General features: G+C 39.0%; 1 protein-coding gene across 1 annotated transcript in view; it reads left to right on the top strand.

The window, feature by feature from the left end:
- Window positions 1–682: 682 nt before the first annotated feature.
- The window catches only part of XPR1 (xenotropic and polytropic retrovirus receptor 1), a 236,200-nt gene continuing 216,330 nt past the window's right edge, over window positions 683–20,552 (top strand). The window contains exon 1 of the mRNA XM_032291238.1: window positions 683–952. Within this exon, the coding sequence (XP_032147129.1) occupies window positions 884–952 (69 nt within the window). The 5' untranslated portion in view covers window positions 683–883. The remainder of the gene's footprint in view (window positions 953–20,552) is intronic.

Genomic DNA, 20,552 nt, shown 5'->3' with positions numbered 1-20,552 from the left:
GGCTTGTTTCTGGTATTACTGGGGTGGGCTTAGAGCTGTACTTCTAGGGGGTTCTCTTTCCTTCCAACATTGTTTTCCCTCCCAACCCTTACCCCCAACCTTAGGAAGCTCAGTTGACAACTGCAGTTGGTACCTGCACTTGGTGTTTTTAATGGCCTTTCTGATAGCCCCCAGGATTAGACAATTACACTGAAATTCAGAAGCAGCATGCACTTTTTGGCATTGATGTCTTTAATTAAATTAAACGAGCATTTATTGAGCACCTAGATTATGTAAAATACTGTTCCTTTAAATACATTAGTCGTGAACTATCTGCTTTAGCAACTTAGTTTGGATTAGTGCTGATTCCAAAACCAAAAACCAAAAGGTTTTATGAAGAATAAATATTAAAATGGAAAAATATTTGCACAGTTCTTTGTAAACATAAACGCCTTGTGTGGATCATTGTTGCTACGGTATTAATATTAATTGCAATAGCTACACTGCGGCTTCCCAGGCCGGCGGTAGGGAGCAGCTGTAGGCCAAGGAGCTAGACTCAAGAGGTCCGGGGAGGGGCCTGTAGCACGTACAGCCCATAAGGGGCGGAGTCTTAAGAAACGTACCCAAACCCCACCCCTTTCAGCCCCCCCTTGGTCAGGGCGGTGTAGGCGGTTACCATGGCGATGACGTCTAGAGGGCGGGGAGGGGCGGAGCTATGGAGAGGAGGAGGAAGATGGCGGGCGGGCGGCTCTGAAGAGACCTCGGCGGCGGCGGAGGAGGAGAGAAGCGCAGAGCCGCGCCGCGCCTGGGCCCATGTGGGGAGGAGTCGGAGTCGCTGTTGCCGCCGCCGCCGCCGCCGCCTGTAGCTGCTGGACCCGAGTGGGAGTGAGGGGGAGACGGCAGGATGAAGTTCGCCGAGCACCTCTCTGCGCACATCACTCCCGAGTGGAGGAAGCAATACATCCAGTATGAGGTACCGGCAGCGGCCGGGGTGTGGGAGGACTCGGAGGGGCCACCTTCTCGCCCTGACGTCCACTGCCGCCTTCTGCTTCGGCTTGCCTCCCTGTGCCCGGGCAGACTTTGACCAGCTGCCGCGGGGAGCCACTGCGGCATCCCCGCCGCGGCCGGCAGCCTCCTGGCCCCGCTGCCCTTCCCCTCCCCCGCAGCCCCGCTGCCGCCGGGGTAACGGATATGCAGGCGGAGGGCCGGGAGGACAGGCGCAGCCCGGGCCGGGGCCGGGGAACGGTGGGAGGGTGAGCTGCAGGTGGGGGAGTCGCGGTGCGAGGGCAGCTCCGGGGCGCGGCGGTTCCACGCTAATCCCCTTCTCCCCACTCGCCCTGACCTCTCGTCCCCACCCTGGGCGAGCGCCCCCTCGCCAAGGTTAGGTCTTGTTTCTCTCTCCTCACCTCTCACCAAGGAATCCTCTTACAAGAGAAGCCCCTCTAGTGATTTCCTTCATTCCACAGAGCCCTTCGGCTTTTTCCCACTTGCCCGCTATTGACAAAGGCTTTGTAACGGGGTTGAAACTTGACTTAAGTGTGTATCACATATGCAGTGGTTATAGTTTTTGTAAACACGTTGTAATCAACTGTTCTGCGTTAAGACTCTTGTTTACTGATTGCATGAAGTCTACGGAGTAATAACATCTGTTTTTGCCTCTTGTTTTGGAATGGAGGGAAGATAATTACATTTTTATATTTTCTGTTAAGTTTTTGCTAGCTGGGGAGAAAATTAGTATATTGTAAACAATATACCTTACCTGTGTATTACAGAAATCATGCTCCCCATTCCCTTTCAATTCCTGTGCTAACACTCCTGGAAGGGATTTAATAGATAGTAAGGAACCTTACATTAATACAGGGAAAAGTAAAGATAATGAATCCATTTATATATTCAGAAGACAAGATACCTAAGGGGCTTTAAGCATTGCAATAGGTTATTCTCAGTAGCTGGCAGTTCAGCTCCTGGATAGAGAAAGACAGACTTATCTGTAACCTCCAGGAATTCACATTCATTTTGTGTGCAGGAACAAAGAATATAAAATCAATATGAACACACATAACCTAGCTAGATTTTATGAATTAAACTATTTTAGTTCCCCATATAATTTTTTATAAGTTTAGTGATAGGAGGTTTGGGTAATAGCAGTGAGTGTATTTATTCATATAGCCATTGTAATATTGAGGAAGACAGGGAAAGAGATCCAGGTTAAACAGAATCTTGAATATTGTGAAATATTGCAACCTAGAGTATTTGATTATTGCTAGAAATAAAAGACCAGGAATTAATAATACTTTCTTGTCACTTAATTTCTTAACAGTGTTTTGTGGCCGTGTTTTGTAAGAATGAATGAAATGAGGGACTAACATTTCAGCCTGCAGAGTTGATTTATTGTTTCTAATAACATTCGGTTTTAAAACCCTGGCTGGAGTCCAAGTGATGGTTTTTATTGAAAGAAGGGTATTGGCCTGTCATCTTTCTAGTAGTAATTTTCAGCACCACTGCCAGTTCTTCATAGAGGCACAGGACAGGAGCATGCTGAAGCACATCTTAAATTTGTTATAAAGCTCGGAATGCTTTGGGCAGAAGTACTAGTGGCTGGATGTATGCTGTGATTCATTTTAAGTATTTCAATGGTTAACTATTTCATAGAATTGTATTAATTTGCAATACCTGGGACTGGAAAGAGAAGCATAATTTAATTTGAAAATGAACCCTCTTCATTCGTAAATGTCACTTTTGTGGCTGGAGGAACCACAGTGATTCTGGGACTCCTCATTCACATAGTCTACTGGGGTACTGTTCATAAATGTTTACTGTAGGTTGGTCACAGAGGTGCAAAATTCCTGAGAGTGTGTTGTGTCTGCATTATCTTTCTCAGGCCAGTTATAAATTATGTTTTGAAAAATTCATTTGTTGTGGATAATTGAAATTTGATTCTGCAGAGAGTTCCTACTGTATGATTCCTGTCCTAGATAAACTCGTTTAGTAGGCAAAATTAAATAAGGGGCACCTTTCTTTGTAAATTGGAGTCAAAGAATATTTTATAGGGTTGGAATCTTTGTTTTGCGTATTGTTTCTGAAGAGTTGCTGCTATTCCTTTAAAAGTAATAGAGAGATGTAAATAAGTGTCTTTAGAGTCCAGGAATTTTAGCAGTTTAAAACTTTGGGGAAAAAGGACATCCATAAAAATTTGCTAGGGAAAAAGACCTTTTCATAATGAATTAAACTGTAGGTTCTCATATGAAGATGATACTCTTTAAACACAGATGCTGGGATTTGTTTTTTAAGCACTGGTGGTGAAATTTTGGTGTATTACCCTTGGTTTCTAGCCTAGGGTGCTTTCTAGTGTTGTGAATCAGTATGAACTGTTCAGCTTCTTTGGTTTTTGTGTCATTTTGCTATATTAAATATTACTTGAAATAAGCAGAGAGTTAGACTCTGAAAATTTTGTTTTACATCTATAATCATATTTAATTATATATAATATGTATATATGGTAACATAATAAATGGTAGTTTTTGTGTATGTTAGCCATGAGACCTGGGACAATCTTTGTTGCCTTTCCCGGGCTCTTTCTTCTTCCATTAACTAACTATATAGGGGCCAGAGCTTTTCAAGGCCCATTCTAATTCATAAGTTTTTGTTTTAACTTTTAATGGTTTTTATTTCTTGAATTGTTAAAGTTATTAATGGTAATAACCCATCAATTTCCTGAAAATTATTATATTTTTTAAATTTAAAAATAATTTGTGGTGTTCATAGATTCAGTCTTCATGGGCAGAATAGTAAAGCATAAAAGCATAAAATAATAGACCAGCATGGAGAAGCCATATAAAGAAAATCTGTTCAATCCCCTTGTAAGTAGTTTTTACAAAGAATAATCACAAAAAAGCAGAGACAATTCCTGTTTCCAATGATCTATTTTAGTATCAATCTTGGCATATAAAATAGAATATCAATAAATCTTTATAAGAGCTTTTTAAAAAAATTTAGAATTAGTGATTATGTATTTTAAAGCTCTGCAATTGATTAATCAAAATTAACTGAGACTGGTTTCAACCAAATAGACTAGTATGACCATGTTAATATTTTGCAGAATATTAGCAAGAGAAGCAAATATATTTGGTGCGTTAGGTTGCTGACTTTCCCTAGGGCCCTGTATTTCTTTGGTTTCTCAGGACCCAGGAATGATTTTTTTTCAGTATATGCTTTGTTTTACACGATACTAAAATAACAAGGTTTTTAAAGTACAGGATTTTAGAGCTAACAGGGAATTTAAAGATTATCTACGTTATTTTTCCAGACAAGGAAACTAAGGTCCAGAGGGGTTAAGCCACTTGTTAGGAATATGTGTGTATGTCTCTTGAGCACATGTAAGCCTTGAGAGTCAGGTCACACTGTGTGATTCTGATGAAATCATTTCTTCTTTTAGCTAAGAAACATCTAAGTTTCCTTGATGTTAGAGAATTGGACTTGATTTCTAAGCTCACAGCCCCATATTATTTAAGGACTCATCCAGCTCTAAAATTCTGTGTTTTTTAATGGTTTAATTATGTTTGGTATATGAAGAAGACAGGACTTACAGGACTAATAATAGCATCCTTTAAAATTAATAATATCTTTCAAAAATTTTTGATGATATTTTGATCTGTGAATAAGATGTTAACTCAGTGAAACTCCCTTATTTAACTTAAAAGGGATGGTCATGAATTAATTTTTTATTGCAGGATTTTGGAAAGGAGAGAGGTTCTGCATGCACTACACTTCCCTTGTATTCAAGTATAAGGAAAATTACTATGACATTATTATGATTTTCATTTATAGAACTCTCTCATGGGAATACTCATGTTACAGGCTTCAGTTTCCCAAAGGTATTATGTTGATTAGGTAGGGTTAACTTGGCTTGCTGTAACTTGTTTGAAATTTCCAGTTTGGCCACCCGATGGGGCACAAACCACACTTTTTCTTTCAGACACTTTTGTAAGTGAAAGTATAGTATAGCATATTTAAGGTAACACTTGTAAATGATCGCGTCAATGAGATAGTTGGCATTTACAAATGTTTCTTAAGTGAGTGAATGAATGTTGTAAAGACAGGAAGCTATAACTATTCTTCATTATCTTTAAGTGTGTTTGCGAGAGTATCCTGGAAAGATTATACTTGTCCGTTTATCCCTGAAGGTTGGTTTTGGATCAGCTTTTGGGTGAAGGCCCAGATCATAAGAACCTAAGAATCTTATTTGACCTGGGGTGACCATGGAAAATTAGTCCTAGCTTCAAATTCAGTCCTAATCTGGGAAGCATTTAAGAGAATGATTGAGTTGTGCTGGGTAGGAATTTCAGGTATATTTGAATTGTAGGCCCCAAAGGAGTGTACCTAAAACTCCCATGGAGTAAGACAGTATTAGAAGACAGTATTAGAAAACTAAGGGGGCCAGGTGCAGTGTTTGTAATCCCAGCACTTTGGGAGGCCAAGGTGGGCAGATCATGAGGTCGAGAGATCAAGACCATCCTGGCCAACATGGTGAATGTTGAAACCCCGTCTCTACTAAAAATACAAAAATTAGCTGGGCATGGTAGTGCATGCCTGTAGTGCCAGTTACTCAGGAGGCTGAGGCAGGAGAATCGCTTAAACCTGGGAGGTGGTGGTTGCAGTGAACGCAGATCGTGCCACTGCAACGATCTGGCAACAGAGCGAGACTCCATCTCAAAAAAAAAGAAAAGTAAGGGGAGACAGAACTGTTAATTTTAATCACTTTTATGCATAAGAAAAGGAAGAAATAAAATTTTACTAGTATTTAATAAATGAATTTATGCAGTACCCCTGCTAAGGAGGCCATATACAGGTATTCAGAGGAACACAGAAGGATTGCCAGTGGCTTTCTCACTTATTCACTTTTGTGGATAAACATTAATCCAGTTATGGGTGCGTAGTTAAATAAATCTATAAATTCTTATCTAGTTTTAGCCAAATTTACCCCTAGGAAATACACATGTCTTAAAAAGACTCCTGTAAAGATGCCATAACAATAATACCAATAATGCAAGCACAAGTGAACAACAAGAAAATGACAGAGCTGACGTTTCTGCCTTCTAGTACTAGCTTTTTGGCAGCCAAATTACAGATAAAAACAATGATACTTTAGTAGACTTGACAAGAAGTTTGCCAAAAATTTAAAAATCATTAAGCTAATTCCTTTTTTTTTTTTTCCCCCTGAGACGGAGCCTTACTCTGTCACCCAGGCTGGAGTACAGTGACCTGATCTCAGCTCACTGCAACCTCCGTCTCACAGGTTCAAGCTATTCCCATGCCTCAGCCTCCTGAGTAGCTGGGATTACAGGTGTGCACCACTACACCCAGCTAATTTTTGTATTTTTAGTAGAGATGGGGTTTCACCATGTTGGCCAGGCTGGTCTCGAACTCCTGGCCCCAAGTAATCTGCCTGCCTTGGCCTCCCAAAGTGCTGGGATTACAGACATGAGCCACTACTCCTGGCCTTAAAGAGCCTAAACTAGCTCTTTAACGTATGGTTTTACATTTACTGTCAGTCACAGTGAACTTGACCCTAAGTATATATATTACTTACCTTCATGAGGTCTGTTTTTCAGTTTGTAGCCATTATAATTAAGTTTCAAAATAAAGTCATTTCTGAACTTTGAACCAGACCTTTGAAATACTGTATCATAAAATGTTAAGATTTTATTTATTAAAATTTTTTTTGTTTTTTAAAGAAAATTAAAAAAAATAATGAAACTTTCCAGTTATGTTCTCTAAAGGCATTGTTATTGATAATTTCTTAGATCAAAAATATTTTTGTACTAATTCATAAATGAAAGGTAAAAATTATTTCATGCTTGTGTCATCTTTTTAAAACTTCTTTTTTAAACAATTTTGTTTTACATTGTACACAGATATAGATGGGTATAATAAATAAATATGCATATATTGGAAATACATAATAAAACTTTTTTTAAAATAGGGATTTGACATAATAAAAATTTGGAAGACTTTGCCCAACTTGTATAGATTAACCACAGCTGGTTTGTGGGTTGCCTGGTATTGAGGTGGCCTTTGGGAATGAGTGTCAGAATTCACCCGGGTTCTTGCCCAGTGTATTAGCCTTTTCAGCTCTCTCCTTATCTAGTAAATGCTAAAAGAAGCCAGCAGAGAAAGCTCATGAACAGATACCTTACAAATCATTTGTTCATTCCACAAATTTACAGAAGTTTTCCTTTGCTATAGGCTCAGTTGTCATTCAGTGCTTTCACTATCTTAAAAATAGCAGAAGAAAACCAACACACGTACACACACCAAATTTGTGTGTATGTTGTGTTTGATTTTGTATTTCAGTCAACATAGTATTTTCAAAATTAAAACATGGTGTATAAAGGGAAGACTGAAGATTGAGGACTTGGAACATGGTTATTTTATAAATTTGAATTACTTTTGTATAACTTAAGTTATATCCCTTTAAAGTCTCATTTGTTTAGTCAGACTGCTATTTAGTCACCTATTTCTTCCCATCACCAAGCAAGTGTGGTATGTATAGGGACTGATCAGAAAATCCTTTAAAAATTAGGCTGGGCACAGTGGTTCACACCTATAATCCCAGTACTTTGGGAGGCCAAGGTAGGCAGATCACTTAGGTCAGGAGTTTAAGACCAGCCTGGCCAACATGGTGAAACCCTGTCTCTACTAAAGTACACACTGCACTCCAGCCTGGGTAGCATAGTGAGACCTTGTCTGAAAAAACCAAAAAACAAAAACCCGTTAAAAATGGTTTATTTGCTGGGGAGTCAAAGGAAAATATAATTAATTTACTGTAAACATACCTTAAATTGGCTGGGCGCGGTGGCTCAAGCCTGTAATCCCAGCACTGTGGGAGGCCGAGGCGGGTGGATCACGAGGTCAAGAGATCGAGACCATCCTGGTCAATATGGTGAAACCCCGTCTCTACTAAAAATACAAAAAATTAGCTGGGCATGGTGGTGCGTGCCTGTAATCCCAGCTGCTCAGGAGGCTGAGGCAGGAGAATTGCCTGAACCCAGGAGGCGGAGGTTGCGGTGAGCCGAGATCGCGCCATTGCACTCCAGCGTGGGTAACATGAGTGAAACTCCGTGTCAAAAAAAAAAAAAAAACATACCTTAAATTTTTCACAATCTGTGTAACAAGAGGCTTAATATATTAAGAAAGCATAGTCATCTTTTATTTTTATTTTTATTTAATTTTTTGAGATGGAGTTTTGCTCTTGTTGCCCAGACTGGAGTGCAATGGCACAATCTCGGCTCATGGCAACCTCTGCTTCCTGGGTTCAAGTGATTCTCTTGCCTCAGCCTCTCAAGTAGCTGGGATTATAGGTATGCACCACCACGCCTGGCTAATTTTGTATTTTTAGTAGAGATGGGGGTTTCACCATGTTTGTCAGGCTGATCTTGAACTCCTGACCTCGGGTGATCTGCCCACCTTGGCCTCCCAAAATGCTAGAATTACAGGCATGAGCCACCACCCCTGGGCAGTCATGTCTTATTAATTGAGGATGACCTGCTGTATTACAAAGACCTTGGACCAGAAATCAGATATAAATCCTAAAATCCATTTCTATCACTGACTCTGCGTAAATAACTAATGAACAAGTGATTTTTTTGAAGATTGAAGGACTGAAATTTAATCATAGAGAAAAGTAGAAAGTTTTTAGGTTATTTTCGTGTGCGTTGTCTAGGCTAGATTTGGCAAAGTTGGAATTCATAGAGTAATCCATGTGCTTCGTGGGCTTTTTTTATACCTTAGAGTAGTGGTTCTCAAACTTTTTGGTCTCAGGACCGCTTGAAACTTTTAACAGTTATTGAGGATTCCAGTGTCCATGATACATATACTATATTAGAAATGAAAACTGAGAAATGTTTAAAACATGAGTGTATAAGCACACCTTCTAGCCATCAGAGATAAGGAATCACATAGCAGTAGCCTCTGAAAAACTCCTTTTTATCCTCATGAAAGCATAAGAGTTAAAAAAGCAAATGAAGTTATGGTATTATGAAAATAGTTTTGACTCCTTGGGTTCCCTGAAAGGGTTTTGAGGACCCGAAGGCATTTTGAGAGTTACTGCCTTGGAGCACTGGACTTCTTCCAAAAGGAAGTTTGAAGATAGCCTGAAAAAAGGTTCTCTAGTCTTATCAAACATAGAAGAGGATAAAGGAGTCCCCTGGGTGAAGAGTGTCTGGTATCTGCTGTAGAGCAAGGACAATAGAGAAAAGAAAGTTGACTTCCCTGGATCTCATCTGATCCCTGATTCCACTCTCCTTTCTCTAAATTGAATTAGTAGAAGTGTGGTAAGCTTGTCATTAAGGAGAAAGGAATTAACATTTATTGAGCAGTTAGGGACCAGGTATTAGCTGCTTTACATATGTTATCTCAGTATTCACAACAGTTTTGTAAGATAGGTGATTTATTATCTGCATTTTACTGATGAGGAAACCCAGGCTTACAGAGATCAGTAATTTGCTTAAGGCTGTATACTTGGTAAGTAAATGGATCCAGAATTTGAAATCAAATCAAATCAGATGTGGAGCTTTTGCTTTTGTACGGAAATTGTAAATAACAATAGTAATGACAATAATAGCAGCTGTTATTTTTTGAGCACTTACTGTATCAGGCACTGTGGAAAGCTCTTTAAAAACATCTCTTATAGCAAGCTGTTAGGTTGTTAGCTCTGTTTCTAGGGGCGGGGGCCGGGCAGGGCTGAGACTGAATCTTGGAGCCGTTAGGCAATTGATTATGTTGATACTAATTGTGAATAGCTAATTGTGGAGATTGTAAGAGCCCATGCTCTTAATTCCTACATCCTACTGTTTTATGAAAAATGAATAAATCCATTCAGTTGTACATACATACATTTAGGCCTGGTCTGACCTGTTCTCAAGCACCACTGAGCTTTCTATAGTCCAGTGAAGTAATGGTTGGGCTATTTTTAATCCCAGGTCTTAGTCTGCATGGTTTGGAGATAGTAGAGTGCAGTCTGTAGGATAGGGTTCACCTCTGTTAAATTATATTTTCCTCAAGGTTATCAGTATAACTATTGCTAGAGAGCCAGCTGGTAAATAAAGGAACTTATGAAAATGAGTCATAAGAAAAAGGTAAGGAGATAAGGTGATAAGGATAAAAAGAGGAAGACTAACGTGGACATAGCTGTTTGCCATGTCAGAGTTTTGGTGTTTGGCTTCTGGATCATAAATCGTGGAATGTTGGAGTGGTAAGGAACTCTAAAGATTATTTATTTCAATTTCCTTTTTTACCCAAATGGTGAAAGAGATGACATGATTCAGGTTATATGGTTTGGTTTGCAGCTGAGTTAACGCCATCACCCTGATTCATTTTATTGTTCCTTATTTTATATAATATGCTAGTATGTTAATGATACATAGAAAAAACTTTGAATTCGGACTGTCTGAGTTTATATTCCAGCTCCACTAACTTACTAGTTGAGTGACTTCAGGCAAGTCGTTAACTTTTTTGTGCTTCAGTTTCCTCACCTGTAAAACAGGGATAATAATAGTACTTACAGGATTGTTGTGAGGATTAAATGAGTTAAAATATGAAAAGTGTTTAGAACAATGCCTGGCACATAATAAGAGCAATAAATTTCCTATTAAAATTATTTCTTCTGCAGAGCTCAGCAATATTAAGTAATGATTAGCTAAGAGTATTTTTGACTTGGAAAGTGAGCCTCAAAGCTTGTTTCTGCAGGTTTGTCCAGTTTAGGTTTTCATGGAAAATGGCTTTGTTAATTTTTCACTAATATTTTCCCTATCTTAATGAATCACTCTTAACCTTTTTGTATAGGGTAAGAAAACCGGGTGAGAACAGTTATGTGGCTGTGAAGTAAATTAGTTCTCTTGTCACTTGTAACTTGTAGTCACCTTAGTTATAGACTTTGTATATTCTTTTTTAAAATTGAGGTGAAGTTTGCGTGTGTGTTCTTAAGTATGTCTGAATGGCTTAAGTGAGTTGCTTGAGTTTTTAGTGCCTATCTAGTTTTAGTTTTTTTCAGCTTTCTAGTGAAAATGTAATTTTTAATCCTTTTTAGAGTTGAAAGAGACCTTCTCAACCCCTTTGTTTTACAAATGAATAAATTGACAGCAGAGATGCCAAGATACCTGGTGAGAGTCTCCCAGCTAGCTGATAGCAGAGTTTGATATAAGAATATTGGCTTTCAGCTTACTGCTGTACCTTGTTAAGGCTTATCATTGCTGTATAAACATTGCTTTAAAATTTTAAGAATGAAGTTTCTTTGTAAGAGTCAGTAGGGATTAAAATGTTCTTGTTAATGATTACTCAGTTAATCTGCATTAATACATTTATCTGTATCTAATTGGTTAGATCCCGTTGATAACCTAAAATAGTTCTTGTGAATGCCAATTAAAAGACTGGGTATATTAATTATGTTATTATTTACCCAACAACAAGAAAGTTAGGCATTGCCCTATTTAGGTATATGGTCATAAGTGGAACCCTATCTTGAGTGAGGAGATAGGACTAAGGAATTAGGGTGAAGCTTGAGGGGTGAGGTAACAATGAAAGTAAGAATCAGGAAGGTTTAGAAATAAATTGGCCTCATTCCACTGTAACATACCTGTATTTGAATGTTAGCACAGGTTACATGTATTACCTGTACATGAAGAGTATATCCTCTACCTGTAACCCCAGTTGCCAAGCCAAAGTCAGAGCATATATGGGTAGAGAAGATAAGAATATGAATGAAACCAGTTTACTAAGTATACCTGAGTGTCCCCTTTCTTTCATTCTTTCTTTTTTTTTTTTTTTAAATAATGAAACAGTAATGATGATAATAACAACAGCTAATGTTTGTTGAGTGCTCTGGTATGCCAGCATTTTACATTTAATCCTTACCTTGTAAGGTAGGTTTTGTTATACCCATTATAAGAAGATGCTGAGTCTAAGGTTAAGTAGATTGCCCAAGGTCATGTTGCTAGGGAGTGGTAGAACCAGAATTCAGACACAGATATGACACAGATATTTCAGACACTGAATTCTTAACTTGGTATTAGGCTGTCAGGAAATAAGTAAGACTGAGTTCCTGCCTTAGAGTAGTTCTTAATTTGGGTGGCTCCTAATCATAGTATATACTGTGATTATGTTATAGAGGAATGGCCAATTGATTTTACCCTAGAGAGCAAAGACATTTATCTTGGAAGGATCTACAGAGGTGGTATTTGAACTGGGTACTAGATACTGAGCATGATTTTAACACACAGTCAAGAGGGGAAAGGGCACTGGGGGAAATCTAGGCAGATAGAGTAATAGAAAACAGAGGCAAAGATGAGTGGAAGTATCCAAACATAGTTAATGCAGTCTGGTTTAGATATGTTGAAGAGCTGGTAAGGTGAAGTTGGGAAGGTGAGCTGGGAGTGCGAGTGAAGGGCCTGCAATACTGTTCTAAGAAGTGAAAACATTTTGCTGGTGTGAAGCATGAAATATTTTAAAGAAGAGATTGGGAGAAGGGTTAGTGCAAAGTGAGATGTGTAATCTAGATCTTGGAGGATACTTTGGATAGAGCAAAACCAAAGACAGGAAAACCAAACAGCATAGCCAAAGATAATGAAGACTTGAATTAATACCTTATTTAATCAATTTTAATATTTGTTTTTTTTTTTCAGGTTTTAACATCTGAGATCAGGGTATGTCTTATAATAAATGCTATGCCATAGTTTAATTGGCTGACATTTTTCAATTCTTAGAAGCACATAAAATAATGCTGTATGTTATTATTAGTGGCATCCTAGATTTGATGAAATACAATAGTAATAACATAGCATTTACCAAATCCCTGCTATTTGTCAGGCAGAGTAGTAAATACTTGTCAGTGTTCATCGTCTAGCACAGCGTATCTGTCATATTTAGCAACCCATATTTGCCGAATGAATTATCTCATGTGATCTTTACAACAGGCCTGTTAACATAGGTGTTTAGCCCATTTTATGAGAAAATAGATTCTCATATTTAAGTAATTGTCCAGAGTCAAATAGCTAGTTAATGGTGGAGTCAAGATAGTGAACCTAGGTCTGCCTTACTCCAAATTCCATTCTTTCATCACTATGCATGCTCTGTGGTTCCACTGAGATAGGTAGAGGGTTGAAGAGGAAGGGTAGATTTGAAATTTGATAGAACTCTTAGGACTTTCACTGAGGGATAAATAAATGCTGATGGAGTTAGAGTAGAAGGTGCATTTGAGGTCAGTGTGTTGCTTGGGAACACCATTAGACTGGCTGCCAAGAAGCCTCATAGATTGTCTTTACTCTGGTAAATTCAGTGTGGCCCAGGCTCTCATAATAATTTGGTCTTTTCCATAACTGGATTGATGGGGCTTGGGCAATAGTATATAGTTAAGTGATTGGTTGAATGATACTAAGCTCACATGGGAGTGATGTATCAACATCTGGGTGCCAAATTACTATTTACGATGGGAAATGTACCTAACATTCACATTCTAGGCTAAAATGCTTTTTTCCTGTCACCAAGCTGTAAAGGGAGATACATAATAGCTAGAAGGTGGCTGGCTGATTATGTACTATAATTAGAAAGAGAGAGTTAATGATTCATTTATCTAATGCTGTTAGGCCAGTGTTTTACAGTGTTTAAATGGGTTAGGTCCTCAGTTAAGGGTGTCTTCTTCCCTGGATTATGCTTGGATGTACTGCCATTGTTTTGAGACTTTTCTTTTCCTATGCATTTAATGCTGACCTCCCCCCCTTTTGGTTTACTTTTTTTTTTTTTTTTTTTTTTTTTAAATAATGTTAATGCTACCGATACTGGTCTGTAACTGTTTTTTTAACTTTGCATCTCTCTTCTGATCTATCGTATATGAAGTTTAGAATTTCACTGGATTCTAACAGACTAATTTGAATTTTGATCTTATTATTTATTAGATTTAAGACCTTTCCGAGCCTTATATTCTATTTGTAAAACAGTGGAAATGTCTTTTTCAATAAGTGTAATGTTGAGATAATATGTATGTAAAACATCTAGCCTATATGTTGTAGGCCAGTGGTTCCCAACATTTTTGGCAGCTGGAATCAGTTTTGTGGAAGACAATTTTTCCGCATACCAGGGAGAGGGGGAATGGTTTTGAGATGGTTCAGGCATGTTACATTTATTGTGCACTTTATTTTTATTATTTTTACATTGTAGTATGTAATGAAATAATTATACAGCTCAGCATAATGTAGAATCAGTGGGAGGCAGAGCTTGTTTTCCTGCAACTAGATGGTCCCATCTGGGGGCGAGGGGAGACAGTGACACACAAAGTGTGTTGTTTATGTTCCGTCTACTCCCTAATCTGGTTTTGGTTGCTGTCACTGCAGAAAACCTGGTTCACAGAGATAGGAAGTTGGAAATGGAAGCAGGCTTTTCAGTGCTTTTGTGACAATCTCAGAATATTCTGCCGTGACTTTAATCCAGAATGTATGGATATTTGAAGTTGTCTCAAGCATACTTTTAAGCCCACTGTCATTTGTGATCTGAAGCAGTTGATCTAGCCTGGACAAAGCCAATTCACCTGGTTTATTCACAAATAGGTTGTGGATTCATTCTTTTCCAGTTTGGGGGTCTTTTGTGGTTGGGAGGTAATGCTTAAACTCTTGAAAGCTGAGACAGGTGATCATGCACCAGCTGGGAGGAAGAAGGCCCTGGCTTAGTCTCTTTCAAAATCTCTGCTCATTTTTTAAACATTTCAGAAATCTCAGTGTTCACCTGTTGCTCCCATAATTTCAATTTGTCTTTGAATGCAGCCATTTTATCTGCTGACCTGCACACAGTTGTCCATCTCTCCCAAAGTGACAGATTGAGTTTGTTGAGCAGGTTGAATGTGTCATACAAGTAAGTTTTGTGACTCATTCTGTGTCACAGAAATGTGCTGCTAGTAGTGATTGTTTTTCTAAAAGAAATCTCTGGAGTGGCTCTTGTAACTAAAAAACTCTAGCCAGTGATCTGCCTTTAGAAAGCCATCTCACTAAGAGAAGATGTGTGTGCTCTGCTTCCATCTCCTCACAGAGCTGTGCAAACAGATGTGATTTAAGTGCATGTACTTTAATGTTCATAATTCTAGTCACATCCTGCAAAATATCGTTCAGGTGACATTTTTCAGCTAGCCAGCATTTCTCTATGGATGACACAGTGCATAGACTCAACATTCAGAAATGACCTCTTTGACCCGAGTAGTGAAACCAGAAAGGTGTGCAGTCATGGCAGCTGCTCTGTCTGTGCATATACCAACACAAAATGACCAATTCGGTTTCCTGACATGTAATCATTCAAAAACTTGAATAGTTCTGCAGCTGTGGTGTTGGTTGGCAACAAAAGTGCACATAACATATCCTTATGCACATCCTCCTGAAAAATATATCAGACAGAAACAAGCATTGATGCCTTGTTGTCAGCATCAGTAGACTTGTCAACCTGGATTGCATACCACGGTGACCCACTAATCCTAACAATTGTGCCTCAGTATCCTCTACTGTTCCATGCATTCGTCTAGTTACAGTACAAGCCAAAAGAGGAACACATACCACCTTTTGACCTGCAGCCTCTCCTTAAAGGTCATGACAGATGTCCTTAGCAGCAGACAGGATCAACTCTTCACCAATAGTAAAGGACTTGTTAGCTTTAGCAGTGCGGTTAGCCACTAAGAATGATACTCAGAGTGCAGACACACTTGATGAAGTGGTGGCCTTCGATAACAAGAACATGTTCATGTTTTTTTTTTTTTTTTTTTTTTGTAACTCCAAAAGCTTGTCTTTTAATGCAGGGTGCTTGGTCTCCATGTGATGAAGCAGTTTTGAAGGTTTCATGGCTTTCTTGGATAGCTGGTTGCCACATATACAAAGCTGGCTTGGAGAATGTGAATCACCTGTTGCAATGAATCCATTAGTTAAGTAGGAGCCTTGGTATTTTCTCTTAAATGCAGCTTTGCTTTTGTTGGCAGTCTTAGAATCGTCTGCTGTCTCGTCATTGGGTTTTTCCCCCTTTTCAAAGAAGCTCTCCAATCATTTGTTTTTTACTCATTTTGGCTGGGGTTAGGTTGTGGGCTTACCAAAACTGTGGCTGAGACAAGTGAGCAGTGTGGGAAAGAAGTGTGGATGGAAGTAGTAAATAAAATACTGGGTGGGTCATGCGTGGACTGAAATAAATGTTGGCTTCTGACTTAAAGCCTGCCACTAGATGCAGCTGTACAATTGAAACACATCAATTCTCTTGCTACTATAAAGCCTGCCACAAGATGCAGCTTAATTGTCACTTGCCACTCACTGATAGGGTTTTGATATGAGTCTGCAAGCAATTTATTTATTATGGTCTCTGTGCAGTCAAACCTCTCTCCTAATATTAATCTGCATTCACAGCTGCTTCACAGCACTGGCATCACCGCCTCAACTCCACCTCAGATCATTAGGCATTAGATTCTCATAAGGAGCAGCAGCCTAGATTCCTTGCATGCGCAGTTTGCAATAGGGTTCACACTCCTCTAAGACTCTAATGGCGCTGCTGACCGGACAGGAGGCAGAGCACAGGCTATAATGTGAGCAGTGGGGAGCTGTTGTAAATTTAGATGAAGCTTTGCTTGCTTACTCGCCTACTACTCACCTCCTGCTGTACATTACTGTAGATTTTATACAAACACTGTACAGTTAGGCTATAGTAAATTCATAAAAAATTGTGTTGTAACGTTATGATGGCTATAAGCTGTGACTTTTCTAAGACAATAGGAATTTTTCAGTTCTACTATAATCTTATGGGACCACTGTTGTATATATGGTCTGTTGTCGACCAAAACATCATTTTACTGTGCGTGACTATATTTTATTATCAAAGTAGGCCAGGCACTTGATTACCAGGCATTTGACTATTGTAGGTTTTGTCATTGTCAGTCTTCTTCATGGCATTCTAAGGAAAGCAGCCTTTGTGACTGTCTGAGTAGGCAAGCTTTAGAATATAGCACTAGCCAGGCGGGCATGGTGGCTCATGCCTGTAATCCCAGCACTTTGGGAGGCCGAGGTGGGCAGATCACCTGAGGTCGAGACCAGCCTGGCCAATACGGTGAAACCCTGTCTCTATTGAAAATGCAAAAATGAGCCGGACATGATGGCACATGTCTGTAATTCTAGCTACTCCAGAGGCTGAGGCACGAGAATCGCTTGAACTGGGAGGTGGAGGTTGCAGTGAGCTGAGATCCCATCACTGTGCTCCAGCCTGGGTAGCAGAATGAAACTCTGTCTCAAAAAAAAAATAAATAAATAAAAATAAAAGAAAAAGAAAAAGGAACATAGCATTAGCCAGTAGTAGATCTTTCTGCAGTGTAGGTGTTCTATATCTGCATTGTCCAATTGTGGCCACTAGTCAGGTGTGGTTGTTTAGCATTTGAAATTTGCTTCGATAGACTGAGGACCTGAATGTTTAATTTTAGTTTGCTAAAAGTAAAACATTTTAGTTTTGGTGGCAACATATGAGTAGTGGCTATTGCTCAGCTCTAAAACTTTCACTACTTACAGTCATGACAAAAAGGACAAATTATACTGATTTAGTTTCCTTTCACTGCTGTACGTGTGTATATATTGCTGTCTCTCATTTTGGGATTTTCCAAGAATTTGTAGCAGCAGAAGTTAAGGTTCTAGGTCTTTCTCTGCCATTAAGTGGCAGTGCCTGTTTAGTTGCCCTAAATGAGGGCCTGTCATTTCTGAAATGTAGGATAGTGTTTTTCAGAGATTGGTTCACTGCCCATGTGCAGCAGAATTACCTGGGCTGCTTCTAAAAATACAGAAATGCAAATATGTGCATCCCACTAAATATCTATAGAAAGTAGAATTTCTGGGGGTTCAAACCTGAGAAGCCTGATTATTTTTTTTTCTTGAGGAATCTGGAGTGCCGTGGGATAATTTCGGCTTAGTGCAACCTCTACTTCCCAGGTTCAAGCGATTCTCCTGCCTTAGCCCCCTGAGTAGCTGGGATTACAGGTGCACACCACCACACTTAGCGAATTTTTGTATTTTTAGTAGAGATAGGGTTTCACCATGTTAGGCAGGCTGGTCTTGGACTTGACCTCAGGTGATCCACCCACCTCGGTGTCCCAAAGTGCTGTGATACACATGTAAGCCACTGCGCCAGCTGGAAATCTGATTTTTGAAAATTGTTTTCTATAAATTCCTGAGATGATTCTAATTACTAGACTGACTACATCTGTTCCTTTTATCTCTGATAATTTGTAACAGTGAGATTTGTCTTTTAGCTATTTGTTATTTAGTTTATATATGTATTTTTTGCTGTTAGCATCTTTTGGGGGGCCTTATGCATTGGGTTCCTGAAAATTACATTGTATTTCTCACAGTCCTCATGTGTTTGTGGGAGGAGTATAAATCCTTGTTTGTGAAACTAATCCCCAAGAGCATTTTCTAGTGCAAGCTAATGACCATTTAGTACTTTGATTAAAGAATTAAAAATGCATAACTAAATATTAAGTGCTTAACTTTAGAGATCACTCTTGGATATATTGCAAATGCTCTATGTTGTGGACAATCTGTAATTCATGTGTCATTGTTTAAATCCTGAATATTTGGAACACACAGCCAATATCCTAGTTTTCCTGCAGTTAGACTTTTTAAGTAAACATACCCCTAGTTGTGGATGTTATGGAGTTAGATAAAGGAAGGGGGCTGGAGATCCTACTATTTAGTATGTAGACTTGTTTTCAATCTGTGTTTCTCACTTCTGCCGTCTGCTGAGTCTGGAGTGGTATCCCTGAGTCCTTCCCCCATCCTTTAATTAACTGCTGGCTCCTGGCTGTAGGGTAGTGAGGATGGAGGATATGGTGGTAGAGGTGAGAGTTGAGTGAGACTGGGAGTGGACCTGTTAACTGCTTATTCAATCAGTCTTTCTGTATTTAGCCCTGTCTCCTTAAATCTACCTTAAGTACCTGATACTTCCACTTTCTGAACACTTCTGGGGTTTTAGGGGCCAGAATGTCTTGCTTTCTGTTGGTATCCGTTTTTGAAGGTGTTTCAGGTTTTTCATTTTGTGTGCTGTCAGTTTACTACTCTCTCTGTTTTCTATCTTCTAAAAAATTATTAAACCTCTTATCTGCTGCTGTCACCTTTCCCATGCTTTTTATTCTTGGAGTTTTATACTTTTAAAAAATTCCTAGATTGTCATTTGAGTAGGATTTGGGGAAGGAAAGAAGATAAATGTATGTAGTCAGTCTGTCACTTTTTACTGGAATACCTTCCACCACCACCCCCTCCCCCCGCCGCCTTTTTTTTTTTTTCTTGGAGACGGGTTTTGCTTTGTTGCCCAGGCTGGAGTGCAGTGGCACAATCATAGCTCACTGCAGTCTTGAACTCTTGGGCTCTAGGAATCCTCCTGCCTCAGCTTCCTGAGTAGCTGGGACTACAGGTGGATAGCCCTGTGCCTGCTCCCGCCACATACACTTCTTGATTAATTTAAACAGAGTTATTTGATCACCTGTATTAGTACAGTTACTGGCTAAATTTTTCAAATGGAAAGTACACATTTGTTGTCTCAATGTTAAGAGGTTTTACCTCTTAAAACCTGGAAAAAAGTTAGCGAAAAACAATTTATATTTGGAATTCACTATGAGCTCCTTTTGTCATTTCCAAAGGCCTATCCTTAATCTGAATTTTCATTGATATCTCTAGTAACAAGAGTGAGGAAGATAAGGTAAAATCTTTAGGAATGAGAAGGGGTTCTTTGAGGATACATGAGATCTATTCATATTTGAAGGCAGTAGAGAAAGTAGCTGAAATTAAATTTGTTGCAATTTAGCTCTCTTTTTCATTTGTTATCTGTGAGACCTCTAAACAGTGATTTTATCTCTCAGAATCTTAGTTTTCTTGTCTGTAAAATGGAGGTAATATTTACTTTGCAAAGTTGTGAGAATTAGATACAATATTTGAAAGTGCTGCAAGGGCCTGGCCTGTAGAAAATACTTTCTGATAAATTGTAGCTGTTAATTTCTGTCATCATTAAAAATAAGCCATAGAAATAACTTTTTTTTAAACAACAGACGTTTATTTTAAGGTATTGGTACTCAGTCTTTTTTGCATAACAAGATCCCTTTCTGATATCATAAAGTTTTTGTGGAAACTGAATGATGGTAGCTGGACATTTGGAATCTATTTCTTTCTTTCTTTCTTTCTTTTTTTTTTTTTTTTTTTTTTTTGAGATGGAGTTTTGCTCTTGTCACCCAGGCTGGAGTGCAGTGGTGACATCTTAGCTGGCTGCAGGTTTTGCCTCCTGGGTTCAAGCGATTCTCCTGCCTCAGTCTCCCTAGTAGCCAGGATTATAGGTGTGAGCCACCACGCCTGGCTAATTTTTGTATTTTTAGTAGAGATGGGCTTTCACCATGTTGACCAGGCTGGTCTCAAACTCCTGACCTCAGGTGATATGCCCACCTTGGCCTCCCAGAGTTTTAGGATTATAGGAGTGATCCACCCACCGGGCCTGGAATCCATTTCTTTCTTTCTTTCTTTCTTTTTTTTTTTTTTTTTTTA

Source organism: Sapajus apella, unplaced genomic scaffold (assembly GCF_009761245.1).
Source record: "Sapajus apella isolate SASKATOON/1434 unplaced genomic scaffold, GSC_monkey_1.0 scaffold25, whole genome shotgun sequence".
Classification (NCBI taxonomy): domain Eukaryota; kingdom Metazoa; phylum Chordata; class Mammalia; order Primates; family Cebidae; genus Sapajus; species Sapajus apella.
The sequence above is the reverse complement of the archived record's forward strand: the minus strand, read 5'-3'. Positions and strand labels throughout refer to the sequence as shown.